The sequence below is a fragment of the Dipteris shenzhenensis genome, chromosome 27 (genome assembly GCF_047967505.1).
Source record: "Dipteris shenzhenensis isolate YYH24624 ecotype China chromosome 27, Dip_SZ_1.0, whole genome shotgun sequence".
Taxonomy (NCBI): Eukaryota; Viridiplantae; Streptophyta; class Polypodiopsida; order Gleicheniales; family Dipteridaceae; genus Dipteris; species Dipteris shenzhenensis.
This window is the reverse complement of record NC_141622.1, coordinates 23,795,902-23,810,479: the sequence shown is the minus strand read 5'-3', so window position 1 is coordinate 23,810,479 and position 14,578 is coordinate 23,795,902. Positions and strand designations below refer to the sequence as shown.

The window sequence follows — 14,578 nt, the reverse complement described above, 5'->3', positions numbered from 1 at the left end:
GCTTGGTTCCCTGATAAGCTTTTCTGTGCCTGCAGCTCATTCTGTCTGTCTGTCCCTCTCTTTCTATGTTGTGTGAGCTTCACATTGAAAGAAGAGAACTTAGCATTAATAATAGAGCGATAGAGTCCTATTCACCCAATCCGTCCCCTCATCAACCTCTTCAACACACACATTGCAATCTTGGATATCAAAATTTGATCCCATCTTTCATCCATCCCATCCCACATATAATTTCAAAAGTAGCATGCAACCATCTGTAGGCCAATGAAAAAGCCTTGAGAGCTCCGCAAGGCCAGGGCAATGGCCAGAACGGAAGTGTGAATTTCAAGGCAGGACAATATACACAATGGCAAAATGGCCTGCACGCCTGCCTCTCTGACCCACAATTACAAATAAAAAGGCCTTCCACTCTTTCTTAATAGTAGTATGCTTTTCTTCCGCACTCTCAGCCTTTGAGAACGGGCACTGTGTGCCTCTTCTTCTTCTTAATTATCGCCCATGTGAAGCTCTGTCTCCTCCATCGTTCCCTTCTCCCTCCTTCCCCTTGTTGCATTTGTAGATCTAGGCTGCCTTCTTCCGCCTTCCCTCGCTTAATTCTCCATTAGCTGGATTTTGCTCGAAATAGTTTCCCTTTCCAGCTAGCTGCCCGCGCCTTTGGAAGCTTTGGGCATCATCCGCAGGCTCTCTAAAGCAGCGCTCATAGGAATTCTTCCCTTCTCTCAGATATATATCTGCATTCTTGGGTTTGTTTTTCTCTTTGTCACGTTGCCTCCTTATCTCTGTGAGGATCGCTTGAGTTGCTTTGGTGACGCCTTGGAAGAATTGGCGCACAAATCAGTACAGATAGCATTTTTTTTGCGTCTCTGGCATATATCTGCATTCCTGAGTTTGTTTTTCTCCTTCACATCTCCTTGTCAAGCTGCCTCCTTGGCTCTGCGAGGATCGCTTGAGTTCCGTTGGTGACGCCTTGGAAGAATTGGCAGCACGAATCAGCGCAAATAGGAAATTTTCGCGTCTCTGCGACATCTGCATTCTTGAATTTGTTGATCACGAACTTTTCTCCTTGAAAGCTCCCTGTCTTGCTGCAATTTCGTTGAATGCAGTTATGTAACCATCCACTCAGAAGCCAGAAATTCTACGAGAGTAGGAAGTATCCAAGCTGATGAGGGTAGGATTGTCTGGACCGGATCATTAGCTCGGTCACTGTGGCCGACAAAGGTAGCTGATAGCTTCTTGCCATAAATATAGTTTTTTGCGCTTGTGTTGAGGGAATGATTTTACCATATAGGTAGCTTGCGAGCGACTCGTCACTTACTTGACTGGAATCATGGTGGTAAAGATGATGAAATGGCGGCCTTGGCCCTCAATTCTCACGAAGAAATTCCAAGTCAACCTCAAAGTTCACACTCTAGAGGGTCTGCCGTGTATGGCATGCAAATATTGCGAGCTGGAAACTCCAGGCGCTGCTACGATCAAAAGCGGCGAGCTCAGCAGGGTGATGGTTAACGTGAAATGGAAGGGCGCCAAGAGTGGGCTGCGATCACCCTTTAGGAGAAGTCTGAAGCGGGCAAGAACTACAGAAAAGATTCTCGAAGGGGGTTGTACCGTCAATTGGGACGAGGAGTTCAAGCATGTGTGCGTGCTGACTATGACAAAGGACAACCAATTCCTACCTTGGAATGTCCAGTTCGTGATTGTTCAGGTGAGATGTTCATGATCGTCAGCATAAGAACAACGGATGAATCATGAGACCAAAACCTCGTGCTGACTTTGTCTCAAACCGGTGTGTACAGGTAGCAACGAAGTCCAAGCTGGCTGCTATAGGCACTGCAATCTTGAACCTTGCAGATTTTGCATCTCCAACAGAGAATGCAAAGCAGATGACGAAAGTTCACATTTTACCTTCTACAAGGGCGGCACATCAGTCGGCCCTTGTGGTGAGCACAGTTTCCACTCTCACAATTGTCTGATACGCCGGGTAGCATTTACGAGTCGTCAGCAGTTTCATCGGTCTCCAGAGTCTATGATGCTGTATCGTCCTTCATGCTTGCCTCCCCTCAGACTTGGGCCTCTCAATTATTGAAGGACGTCTAATCGTTTTTGCAGGTCACAGTGGACTTCGTGGAATTAGCAACATATGAAAGTGTAAGTCTTGATCGGTTTATGCCCCCATCTTTACCGTGCATGAGTGATCCACTGTTGTGGGAAAAAAATGATCAGCAACTTTGGGAAGAGCACGGTGGAAAGAATGTAAAGGACGTGAGAAGATCGTCTCCAACCAATGCAAAGAAGCATTCTGGAGAGTTGGAAGCCTTGTATAATGGGAAACTGTCTCCTAGAAGTGACCAGAGTGCTGGGGAGTACGGGGACCTCTTTGATTCAGATTTGATTGATGAATCTGAGGAAGAAGAGGCCATGGATGGACAAGACCGACATCTTCAAAGTTATGGTCCTCTTGCAGGGGTAAATCTTGTTGTTGAAGGGGCGCTCCACTACTGCATGCAAAACAGACACATGGAAGATCATGCCCTGTCCGTCTGTGGAAGAGAAACCTCTGAGAGCATTCTAAAAGCAGATGAAACCTCCTCGTCAGAGTCTGATCATGGTGCCTCTCAACCCACCATGCGAAGCATCTTATCTTGGAAGAAGAGAAAGCTGAGTTTCAGGTCTCCGCGAACAAGAGGAGAGCCATTATTGAACAAAGCATATGGTGAAGATGGAGGGGATGATATTGATTATGACAGAAGGCTGTCAGGCTCCCCTGTTGAGCCACATCTTGCTCTGGTATGTCTTCAATTCGATGCTGTATTCCAAAATGGGAATAATGAAGGATGAGATCAAAATGGCTGATTGGTGATTTTTTTTACTTCGCTAAATGTTGGTGCAAGAACATATTTGATATAATGGTTATAACTCGCTCTCTAGGCTTAACTTCTCTCTTGTTGCAGTGTCAAAAAAGTGATGTGTCACCAACCATATCTGGATGCTTAGACTTTGGAGAAGAGCATTTCAGCGTTGGGAGCTGGGAAAAGAAAGATTTGGTTAGTAGGGATGGTCAGATGACGCTCTCAGCCAATGTATTTTTTGCCTCCATTGATCAGAGAAGTGAGAGGGCAGCTGGTGAGAGTGCATGTACAGCCCTTGTTGCCGTCATAGCTGACTGGCTACATCAAAACCCAGATAGGATGCCCATCAAGGCAGAATTTGACACGCTCATAAGGGAAGGTTCTGCAGAATGGAGAAAGCTTTGTGACATCGAGACCTACAGAGATCGGTTTCCTGATGGGCATTTTGACCTTGACACTGTTCTTCAGGCTAAAGTGCGTCCTTTGGTGGTTGCTCAAGAGAGGTCTTTCGTTGGCTTTTTCCAACCTGAGGGCCTTGGTGATATATGCAGTTTCTTGCGAGGGGCAATGTCTTTTGAGAACATCTGGGAAGCTATATGGGAAGAGCTAGGCAGTGTGGAACCAGATAGAGCCGTTTATATAGTGAGTTGGAATGATCACTTTTTTGTTTTAAAAGTAGAGAAGGCAGCCTATTACTTAATTGACACCCTGGGTGAGAGGCTCTTTGAGGGCTGTAACCAGGCTTATATATTGCGTTTTGACAAGGACACGAGCCTTTCTGTGCCCAAATCGGACATCATGGATGGCTCCTCCTCATCTGCTGAGACACCTGTAACTAGTGAGAAAGACTCATCTGGATCTTCTTCCAATTCTACTGAGACAGCTGTATGTTTGGCATCTGCTTCATCTCTAGAAAGTGTGGTAGACAGCTCCACGAATCAGGAACAGGAGGCCTATCATGGTGTCTCTGATCCACAAAAGGTTGAAAACATAGTTTACAAAGGGAAGGATGCATGTAAACAGTTCGTCAAGGGTTTTTTTGCTGCTCTACCTTTGAGACAGCTTCACATAGATATTAAGAAAGGACTGATGGAAAAAGTTCCTCTACATCAACGGCTTCAGATTGAGTTTCACCACACATCTTTGGGGCCATCAATCCATGATGGGTGTGAGTAGCCTGCACAATATACTAAGACTCGAAGAAACAAAGTCCAGAACTTTGGTGTTAGCAGCTTACTGAAAATGGCTCTGTTTCTTCATCCAAATTTATGAGGAAATACAGATTGTGAGTTGATGTACCTCCTGAGAGCTGTTCCCTCAGCTGACACCTTTAAAGCTTCTTAAATTCACGTATTGGTGTTGTATGATTGCATATGTACTGACCTGATCAGTGACAACATGGGCAAAAAAGTGGCTGTGGTGACTTGTATAGTGATCTTCAAGCTGTGAAGTTTCTCAGCAAAAAGGGTTGCCGTTTGTGGAATAAAATTTTCTAAGAGGATTTTCCAAAGTGGAGAAAGTACAGGGCACATGTTGGAGATTCATTGAAGGCTCTAGAAACTATCTGGTCCTATACTCCTAGTGCTGTGAAATGTTTCATTGATACATAAAAATGCCTGTCCCTGATGTTTGCCTCTCGTTTGTATTGGTTGCTGCTCCTTAGTATTCTTGGCGCATATCTTGCACATTGCACACAGCTGCATCTTTTCCTTGAGCTTTCTTTTCCCTTGTAACAAACACAGAGACTAGGTCTACATTCCCTGCACATGCTCACGACATGCTGGTATGCAAATGATTTCCATACATTCTAGCATAGTCAATAAAGCATATATATTTTTAAAAGCAAGAAAAGATACACAGGAGAGGACAGCATATCGAGTTGAACCCCACCCAGAAGCAGAATATCTCTTGAACTGGATTGGAGCTTGGCAGTGACCTGAAGCAGTCTACTACATCATAGGATGTGAAAGATGGAATGTTCCCACATTGCTGGCTATGGCTATCCAAAACCCTGCTTGTAGGCTGCCCTGCCTGCACCAACTGCATGCTTCAACCCTGGGATGCACACTCAATTCCACGTTGGTGTCCTCTTTGTCTGGCTGCATGCTGCACTGTAATATAGGCTGATTGCCAACTGCTGTTCTATGACTTCCTGCTCTTAAGACTATACGAAGAGTAAGGTCTAGTGGTGTTACATCTTGAACTAACCTTAGTTAGTTTGAACCCAGCTTGGGGGACATCTTACCTAGGCATAAGTATTGGCAAGGGTGAATAACCCTCGCTGTTAAGGGTATGGTGGCTAGCATCTTGGGGGAGTTCTAGGGTCACTAATTAAAGTCCCCCTAAATATAGTTGTATGGGTGTGCCTATTAAGTGGCTTAGCTTTCATTCTTTGGGATCGATACATTGTGGATCTTGGATGACTCAAAAGAATCCGCTAATGGCATGACACCCCTAAGGTGTCTCATGTTGGTATACTACAGTGTGGCTCCTTGCCACTAGCTAGGAGTGGTGGAACCCAGACACCTTCAACTGGGAGGTAATCCAGCATGTACTTGGCTCTATGGTTGAAAGGCAAGCAGAGTCCACCAATCAAGTGGAATTTGAGTTACTATTGTACTCATGTTAGTAGTGATGGATCCGAGTAAACCATATATATTATACATGAACTCTATTAATGGAGATACCATTCCCATTCAAATTGTCTAGCGTGATCAATCTGCTCTATACAACCATCCAGTTTCATTGCTCCGTTCAGCTTAAAGTAGTTTCAAGCTTTTGAAACACTGATTGCAAAAATTATGCAACGAATTTCAAGTCCCTATTACTGGCAATCTCATTGGGCAATCCATGACTTTAAAAACTTATAAAAAACTGTACAAGTGCAGAACTCCCAAGTGTGGAGCGTGTGGGAATAGACCAAGCCATTTTGATGAGTCAATTCATGACTCAGCTAAAAGCTTAATGTTGGATTCCATGGGATCTGCAATCATACAAGTGGAATTGATTCCATGAGTGTGATGCTTGTTTCATCTCCGCATATTTCATGTGGGAAAAATAATGGAGGCCTCTCATGTCTTTCATGTTAAAATTTAGATGTGTATTGGGTTTGACGTGTGAAATAAGTTAATCACTAAATGAAGTGGTCATCAACATAGACGACAACAAAGGGATGGATCTAAATCCAATTGTTGAAAATTGAATCTAAGAAAATTGTTATGAATGTGGGCATTCCAAGCAATTGGGGCTTGCACAAAAAAGCACCATAACATCTGGAGCCTTACATGGCTTTGTTACTTGTGAAGTCTAACATTTGGGGTAAGGTAGACTTTTTAAACTCTTTAGCCTATGGAGGTTTTATCTTCTAGAAGACCTATTAAATCATAGCAGAGTATTCATCATGCATTGCATGTTGCCATTCTAGAAATTGAGCCATTCTTTGACTCTCAATTTCCATGAATTTGTCCATAAATGAAATTTAATGCAATATGCCCATCTCTTTGGTTCCTCTTAGTCTCCTCAATTGAGAGTTTGAGGATTCTAGAATATATGTGATAACTATTGTGATTTGGTATCAGAGCAGCGACGATCCACTACCAGGACGGGAAGAGAAGGAGAAGGAGCGAGCACGAGGGAGGGTGCAAGCGTGCGGGACAGCAGCCAACGCAGCGTGCACGGAAGGGAGCCGTACGAGAGGGTGGTGCACAGAGGAGACTAAACAGAAGGCATAGCGGGAGTGTGCCACAGAAAGGCATGTGCACGGAGAGCCGGACGAAAGGCATCAAGGCAGCGCGTGTGAAACCCTAGAAGAAGCACACGAAACCCTGAAGAACTCCATGCGAACGTGGAATTCTGTGTGCATCCCAGGGTTGAAGCATGCAGTTGGTGCAGGCAGGGCACCCTTGTCTGGCTGCATGCTGCACTGTAATATAGGCTGAAAGCCAACTGCTGTTCTATGACTTCCTGCTCTTAAGACTATACGAAGAGTAAGGTCTTGTGGTGTTACATCTTGAACTAACCTTAGTTAGTTTGTACCCAGCTTGGGGGACATCTTACCTTGGCATAAGTATTGGAAAGGGTGAAAAACCCTCGCTGTGAAGGGTACGGTGGCTAGCATCTTGGGGGAGTTCTAGGTCACTAATTAAAGTCCCCCTAAATATAGTTGTATGGGTGTGCCTATTAAGTGGCTTAGCTCTCATTCTTTGGGATCGATACATTGTGGATCTTGGATGACTCAAAAGAATCCGCTAGTGGCATGACACCCCTAAGGTGTCTCATGTTGGTATGCTACAGTGTGGCTCCTTGCCACTAGCTAGGAGTGGAACCCAGACACCTTCAACTGGGGGGTAATCCAGCATGTACTTGGCTCTATGGTTGAAAGGCAAGCAGAGTCTACCAATCAAGTGGAATTTTAGTTACTATTGTACTCACGTTAGTAGTGATGGATACGAGTAAACCATATATATTATACATGAACTCCATTAGTGGAGATACCATTCCCATTCAAATCGTCTAGCATGATCAATCTGCTCTATATAACCATCCAGTTTCATTGCTCCGTTGTGTTTAAAATAGTTTCAAGCTTTTGAAACATTGATTGCAAAAATTATGCAACGAATTTCAAGTCTCTATCACTGGCAATCTCATTGGGCAATCCATAAGTTTAAAAAGTTGTCAAAACCTGTGCAAGCGCAGAACTCCCAAGTGTAAAGCGTGTGGGAATAGACCAAACCATTTTGATGAGTCAATTCATGACTCAGCTAAAAGCTTAATGTTGGATTCCACGAGAATTGCAATCATACAAGTGGAATTGATTCCATGAGTGTGATGCTTGTGGTACCCTACCAGGGTTTGGTTGTAATAATATATTCGAAATTAAACTTAATTTGAGTACTTTATGTATTTATTCCCCAAATCTGAATTATTTCTAGTTAATGTTATTAATCCATTCTATGACTGAATCAATTGGATGGTTCATTTATTGATGGGATTACTAAATCTAAACACAGACACGCGTGCACGCACACACGCACACACACACACACACACACACATCTTGCTTCCATTACATAAGAGATTTCAACATCCGCTTTCAATGCCGACATGTGGCATACCATGATGAGCATCATACACTCATCTTCTATGCATATAAGACACTGCATGTGTAGACATCCCCTCTCAATGCCAAATGTGGCATACCATGATGAGCATCGCACACTCATCTTCAATGCATACAAGACACACTCTTCTCTCTACTAGAGAACTCCAAATGTTTTATCTTCGAGAACTCATCAAAATGATGGACGAATCTATCATCTGAATGAAGCAAAACACCAAGAGACTCCACTAGCTTGCTCTTCATTGTACTCCCTCCTGATCTCCACTCCCCATCGTGCTCCCTCTCTCCTTGCCCCTAGCTCCTTTCTCTCTACCCTCCCTTAGCCCCTCATGCCCCTCACCTTCACCACCTTCAAGTAGCAAACAGTTTGCTCCAAATCGTGTCATGCCTATCATGTTTTGGAAAGGGCGCGATTAACAAGCTTCTCAAGTCGCATCATATCTGCTGCCTAGACACAAAAATCTAGAAAGTGCACCTTCAACTGGCCTCTCAAGTTAGGCCAATACCAGCTCCCATTGAAGTTTTATGTCCGCCTAGTACTAGCTGCTAATCAAGCTTTAGCTCCACTTTCACATAGTTGATGAAACATTTTGCATCATCATTTCCAAATCTTTTCTTTTGTAGTAGAGATACAAAGGTATCAAGAGTCAACCAAACTAGAATCTTTCAAATCTTTTTCCCCCCCTTCCCCCTCGTTCACAACAAGAATTGTATAACACTCACCATACATCAAACTCATCAACATGTTTGGGCTTGTCATTGTTTTTCTTTGTAGATAGAAATTGTAAGGCCTTAATACCACCAAAGCTTGCCTTACATGGAATATTATATGATTTCAAGATCTTTTCTTATCTTTTGTAATCTTTACTTGCCCAGATTGTAGTGCCATATTAGAAAGAACCTTTTCAATTCTTGCTATCATCCTCTCACTTTCTTATTGGCTTTGGGCACCAGGGGAGGTTTGGAGTCTAGTTTTATATTCTTTTCTTCTCCTAGTGGTGGGACATGGCATCATTATATCATCTAGAGTGCAACGGATCATTTTTTTGATTTGGGGATTCAAGATTGGTCTTATCAACTTTGTGCCCCGAACAATAGAGGGGTTTTGGCTCTTTCCCACGGCTTCCGTAGGAAGAGCAGGGTATTCTCAGTATGCAGGGTTCTGAGGCTTTTTGTTACCTACAGATATATCGAGGTTATCATTTGTAGTATACATGTAGCTTAGGACCTCGAGTCATGTTTCGGTGAGAAACGTAAGATTAAGTGTGGTAAGCAAACATAGTGCATGCATGTGTAAAAGGAACGTGCATCATCATGTTTGAGGTAATGAGGGATTTCGTCTTCATTGGGGGTTGCAGGGTTTAGGAGGAGTTTAAGGGTTAGAAGGAGGTTCCAGAGTTTAGAAGGAGGTTCCAAGGTTTAGAAAGAGGTTCTAGAGTTTAGAAGAGGTTTAAGGGTTAGAAGGAGGTTCCAAGGTTCAGAAGGAGTTTCAAGGGTTAGAAGGAGATTCCAAGGTTTAGAGAGAGGTTCTAGAGTTTAGAAGAGGTTCCAGGGTTAGAAGGAGGATCCAAGGTTCAGGGTAGAGTACATGGTGGAGAACTCGTCTTCCTTGTAGATCATGGAGGTTAAGGGTTGAAGAACTAAGGGTTTAGGGGGAGCATAGGAGTGGGAGAGGAGGAGGGTGTAAGAGCATGGGGGAAAGAAGAGAGAGGAGGGAGGAGGAGGAGGAGGAGGAGGAGGAGGAAGGAGGAAAAAGGAGGAGGAGGAGAAAGAGGGAGGAGGAGAAGGGAGGAGGAGGAGGGAGAAGGAGAGGGAGAGGATGGGTTCTAAGGTTGGAGGAGAGGGGAGGAGGAGTTGCAAGGTTAGGACATGCTTTTGGACATGGAGTGCAAGGAAGCATGGACACTTGAGACAATTGCTTGGAATACCAAAGTAGAACTCAACACAATGCCCCAAAGAGTGTGGGCTTCATTCCATTATGGGATCTTTATACAAGTTGGAGAGCTTCTCTCTCTGCATGTAGGAATTGTAAGCCATTCTCTCTCTGCATGTAGAACTTGCAAATAGAAGTTGCATGTAGAAGTTGCAAGTTGCATGTAGGAGTTACATGTAGGAGTTGCATGTAGAACTTGCATGTAGAACATGCATGTAGGAGTTGCATGTAGGAGTTGCATGTAGAACTCGCATGTAGGAGTTGCATGTAGAACTTGCATGTAGAACTTGCATGTAGAACATGCATGTAGGAATTGCATGTAGGAGTTGCATGTAGAACCTGCATGTAGGAGTTGCATGTAGAACTCGCATGTAGAAGTTGCATGTAGATCTTGCATGTAGGAGTTGCATGTAGAACTTGCATGTAGCACTCGCATGTAGGAGTTGCATGTAGAACTCACACGTAGGTGTTGCATGTAGAACTTACATGTAGAACTCGCATGTAGGAGTTGCATGTAGAACTCGCACGTAGGTGTTGCATGTAGAACTTACATGTAGAACTCGCATGTAGGAGTTGCATGTAGAACTTGCATGTAGAAGTTGCAAGTTGCATGTAGGAGTTGCATGTAGAACTTGCATGTAGAACATACATGTAGGAGTGGCATGTAGGAGTTGCATGTAGAACTCGCATGTAGGAGTTGCATGTAGAACTCGCATGTACAACTTGCATGTAGAACTTGCATGTAGAACATGCATGTAGGAGTTGCATGGAGGAGTTGCATGAAGGAGTTGCATATAGAACTCGTATGTAGGAGTTGCATGTAGAAGTTGCATGTAGGAGTTGCATGTAGAACTCGCATGTAGGAGTTGCATGTAGATCTTGCATATAGGAGTCACATGTAGAACTTGCATGTAGCACTCGCATGTAGGAGTTGCATGTAGAACTCGCACGTAGGAGTTGCATGTAGAACTTGCATGTAAAACTCGCATGTAGGAGTTGGATATAGAACTCGCATGTAGGAGTTGGATGTAGAACTCGCATGTAGAACATGCAAGTTGGATTTCTAAGAGGGATATTCCTAGCCTTATGCAAGTACAAGTGGAGCTTTGTCGCTACTCTACACACATTTTGTACTATCGAAGTCCATGTTGGCACAGAGACAACATACTCCCGGATCCATTTAATTAGCCGTCCTCGGGTTATGGCTTATTGCGAGCATGTAGCTGGATCGCCGTGCCTTTAGTCCAGTGGCTGTTGAGCTTGCACCATACCATTTGTGGTTTGTAGTCAGGAAGCTTATCTCCTCTTGAGGAGGGGTAGACGGCTGCGAATTTCAGAGGGGATCTCGTTGCTCAGGCTGTAGACTCTGCCATTGAATCTTCTTGGGAAGAGGTTTGGCGGGGGTCTCGTTGTTAAGGCTGGCATTTCTTGCTATCTTGCATATATGTTGGATGCAATTGCACCTATATTATTAAGCTTGTAGATAAATTTGTATGCAAGTCTGATATTTTTGCAATTAGGAAACGGCTGTGATGTTTGGCGAGGATCTCGTTATTGAGGCTGCAAACTCTTTTGCCAATTCGTCTTGAGATTTGGCATAGCTTCTTGTCTTGCTTGTGAATTCATTGCATGCTTTGAGAGTATGGAATGAAAGTGTGTGATACTATTATTGATGCAATCTATTATGTGCCTATGCAAAATTGTGTGAGTGCACGAGATGTGTCAAATAGGTGGGGACTAACTATATGCTTATTTGTGGGATTTAATCGAGAAACTAAGACTCAATCATCCCCAATACGAAATTGATTAGGTCTTCCGAAATGTGCAAAAACGTGCATATGCCAGTAAGTGTGCATGTAACAATCTAGTGCAAACTATATGTGCAAAAACGTGCATATGCTAGTGAGTGCGTGTGTAACAATCTAGTGCAAACTATTGAAGACTTGGGGTTTCCAAAACTTCATTATTGTCGGGGATGGCTTGCGTGTTGATGTTGTATCGCTTCAATCGGCTCCCGCTTATGGTTGTGTTGAATTGGACTCTGTCCAATGTTTTTAGTAGTACAACTTGAACTCCAGATTCTTTAAGTCGTCTTGGCATTGCTATGGGGACATTGCCATGCATAATTCTTGAAGTACTCCGACACTTCTTGAAGATTAGTCTTTGGGAACTGTGGGGTAACTTTTCCACTGGTAAGATGTTTCCAAGTAAGGGTTCATTTGCTGTGCATACTCCTTCCAGTCCCTTAGGGGACCATTCAAGAGGTGGTGGTTCTGATTTTGAGGGAGCTGGCTTTGCAAGATACAATTCAATGATCCTTGTTTGGACTTGTTCAAATTCATTGAAGTGTAGCATCCAATGCTCTAGGAACAATTAGTTTTATAGCTCTTATCCCCACATTCACCTTGACTGCAGTGTCGCGATTCTAGATTGCTAGTCTATCAGTTCCCCAGTCATGGAGGACTGATGCTTCCCGTAACCAAGGATGTTTGAGTATGATTTGATAGGATTTTTTGGGGAGATCCAAGATTGTGAATTAAAGGGAAAAGCGGACTCCTGTGACATTTGTGGACACGCCATTTACTATTCCCCAGGGGTTTAGCCCGTGAATCATCGGCAAGGCATTTGTTGAAATTAGCCTTTTGCATTGGTGGGAGACCCCTTATTCCTAGAGCTCCTTTGATAGGACATTTACACCTGCTCCACCATCCATTATGGCTTGGAATTCATTATATGCCTTGTGGATCAAAGGCACAGTAATATTATGTATGTCATCTCTCTCACTCATCTGCACAAGGATATCTTTGATGTCGTTCATAGGTGGAGAGGGATTTGCGAGTTCAATCCATCCTTTGAAACTCTCCCAGAGATTGAGACAATTCGGTAGGAGGATTCCGATGGGAATTGACACAGGGCAACTTAGGATGCAAGAGAGTGCGGCTCCTTCAAGTTGACATGGCAGTACATTATGTTGTGTAGTCTGTTGTTGGAATATAGGCTCGAGTACAGTATCAATACTTTGTGGGGCCAAGTCATGGATTGGGTCTTGAGCTTGTTTCTAAGCCTCAGATTGAGCTTGTTTCTCAGCCTCAAATTGAGCTTGTTCCTTTTGTACCCATTGTTGAAGTGCTTGAAAACGAGCCTTTTCCACCTGTGCATTTGGGTATGGAGCTTCTTTTATTTGAGGCTCGGGAGTTGATGTGGACGAGCTTGGCTGCTCATTGCTTGGCGGAGGTGGAGGCACTTGTGCTTTCATTTTAAGAAGTCGCTTTGGTTGGATTGGAATGTTAGGGTCCTTGGTGGCCTCTTTCTGTTGGCATGTAATTACATTCACAGGTTGTGATATTACACTTGTCGGACCCAGACTTTGATGGTCCACCCCAATGATGGACCAGGCTGTGAGGTACTTTCCATCCGGGCGTGGGTCACATTTGGCGATAAATCTTTTCATCTTACCCAGGTACGTGCATACATCTTCTCGACGGCCTTGTTCGATCTTGCTTAGTTGGAGAGCGGGATCATCTTGTAGCCTCTCCGTTTGAAAGTGTCTTTGAAATTTTGTTTGAAGTAGGTCCCATGTTGCTTGCTCTTCCACTAGAAAGTCTAGGTACCATTCAGACGCTACATTAGTTAAGGCCATGGGAAACCAAGCCACCTTGGTTTCATGGGATTGATCTCCACCTGCTTGGCATGCGGCATTAAAATGTTGGAGGATTCAGGCTAGATTTCCCCTACCATTATATTTGGGAAGTTCCAGTTTTCCCAAGGGGCGCCTGCCTTGGGTGTTATTATTTCGCGATTAAATAAATTGTCAGCCTCTGCATCGAGGTCGATATCCCCATCATTGTCGTCGTGACGGCGTCCAGCCATGTTGTGGCGTGGAGGAGTTAAAGGGATTGCTTGAATTTTAGGGGGGATTCGAGGTAGAGGACTGTCGGGGGCAGTGGTTGCAGCGGAGTTGTATGCGGATTTGACGAGCGTTGAAGTCGGAGGCATAACGTAGCTGCATGCAGATTGGGCGAGATTTGCAAAGGGTGTCTCTATCGCAAGTGCGGGTGTTGATGTTGTTTTGTTTGGAGGGTTAGAGTTGTGTTAGTGTTGTGGGAACCGTTGTGGGCTGGTGTAAATGGATCGTCAATCGGAGGTCATGGTGTAAAGATACGAGCGGATGAGTGCGAAACAAGTCCCGCACGGGGGTGCAAATGAGCGATGCTAGGGATACCAAAATGGTGTGCAATGGGCTGGAAAAATGCCCTGTAGTGTGGTGTGGCCATGTGTGAAATTTTGGTTCAAACGGGCCTGTTTGGGTGCCAAACGGGCGCGATACAAAGTGTTGAAGTAGGGGTAAATTTGGCCTTTTTGGGAGGGGGTCTTGGTCTTAATGTTGGTGTGAATGGACTTTAAGTCCAATTGAGGGGTTTGAACCAAGTTAATTCTAGTTAGTCTAACTAGCCTATAACCCTAACTGTGGGTGAAAACTAAGGATAGTTAGATAAACTAACCACAATTAGTTGACTAACATAACTATCCAATTAGTCTAACTAACTAGAAGTTAGACTAACCTACAATTAAGCTAACTAGACTTGCACAACTAATCTAACCTAGGTGTAAACTAACCTAGCTAGGGTTAGTCTTAGGGTCAAGTTAGCTTAGGTTAGGTTAAGGTTTTTTTTAATTTTA

The 14,578-nt window shown here is 43.9% G+C and overlaps 1 protein-coding gene across 1 annotated transcript; it reads left to right on the top strand.

Moving 5' to 3' along the window:
- Positions 1–293: 293 nt before the first annotated feature.
- On the top strand, positions 294–4,502 carry LOC147884060 (uncharacterized). The gene is made up of 4 exons (XM_087398274.1): positions 294–1,702; positions 1,794–1,937; positions 2,107–2,784; positions 2,949–4,502. The coding sequence occupies exons 1-4, from the start codon at positions 1,328–1,330 to the stop codon at positions 4,020–4,022; spliced, it is 2,271 nt and encodes a 756-aa protein (XP_087254400.1). The 5' UTR covers positions 294–1,327; the 3' UTR covers positions 4,023–4,502.
- Positions 4,503–14,578: the final 10,076 nt, after the last annotated feature.

Excerpts from the sequence above, each read along its gene's own strand:
- LOC147884060 (XM_087398274.1), top strand. The coding sequence starts at position 1,328 with ATGGTGGTAAAGATGATGAAATGGCGGCCTTGGCCCTCAATTCTCACG. Across the intron at positions 1,703-1,793 it reads TCCAGTTCGTGATTGTTCAG|GTAGCAACGAAGTCCAAGCT; the intron begins GTGAGATGTTCA and ends CGGTGTGTACAG. Across the intron at positions 1,938-2,106 it reads CACATCAGTCGGCCCTTGTG|GTCACAGTGGACTTCGTGGA; the intron begins GTGAGCACAGTT and ends TCGTTTTTGCAG.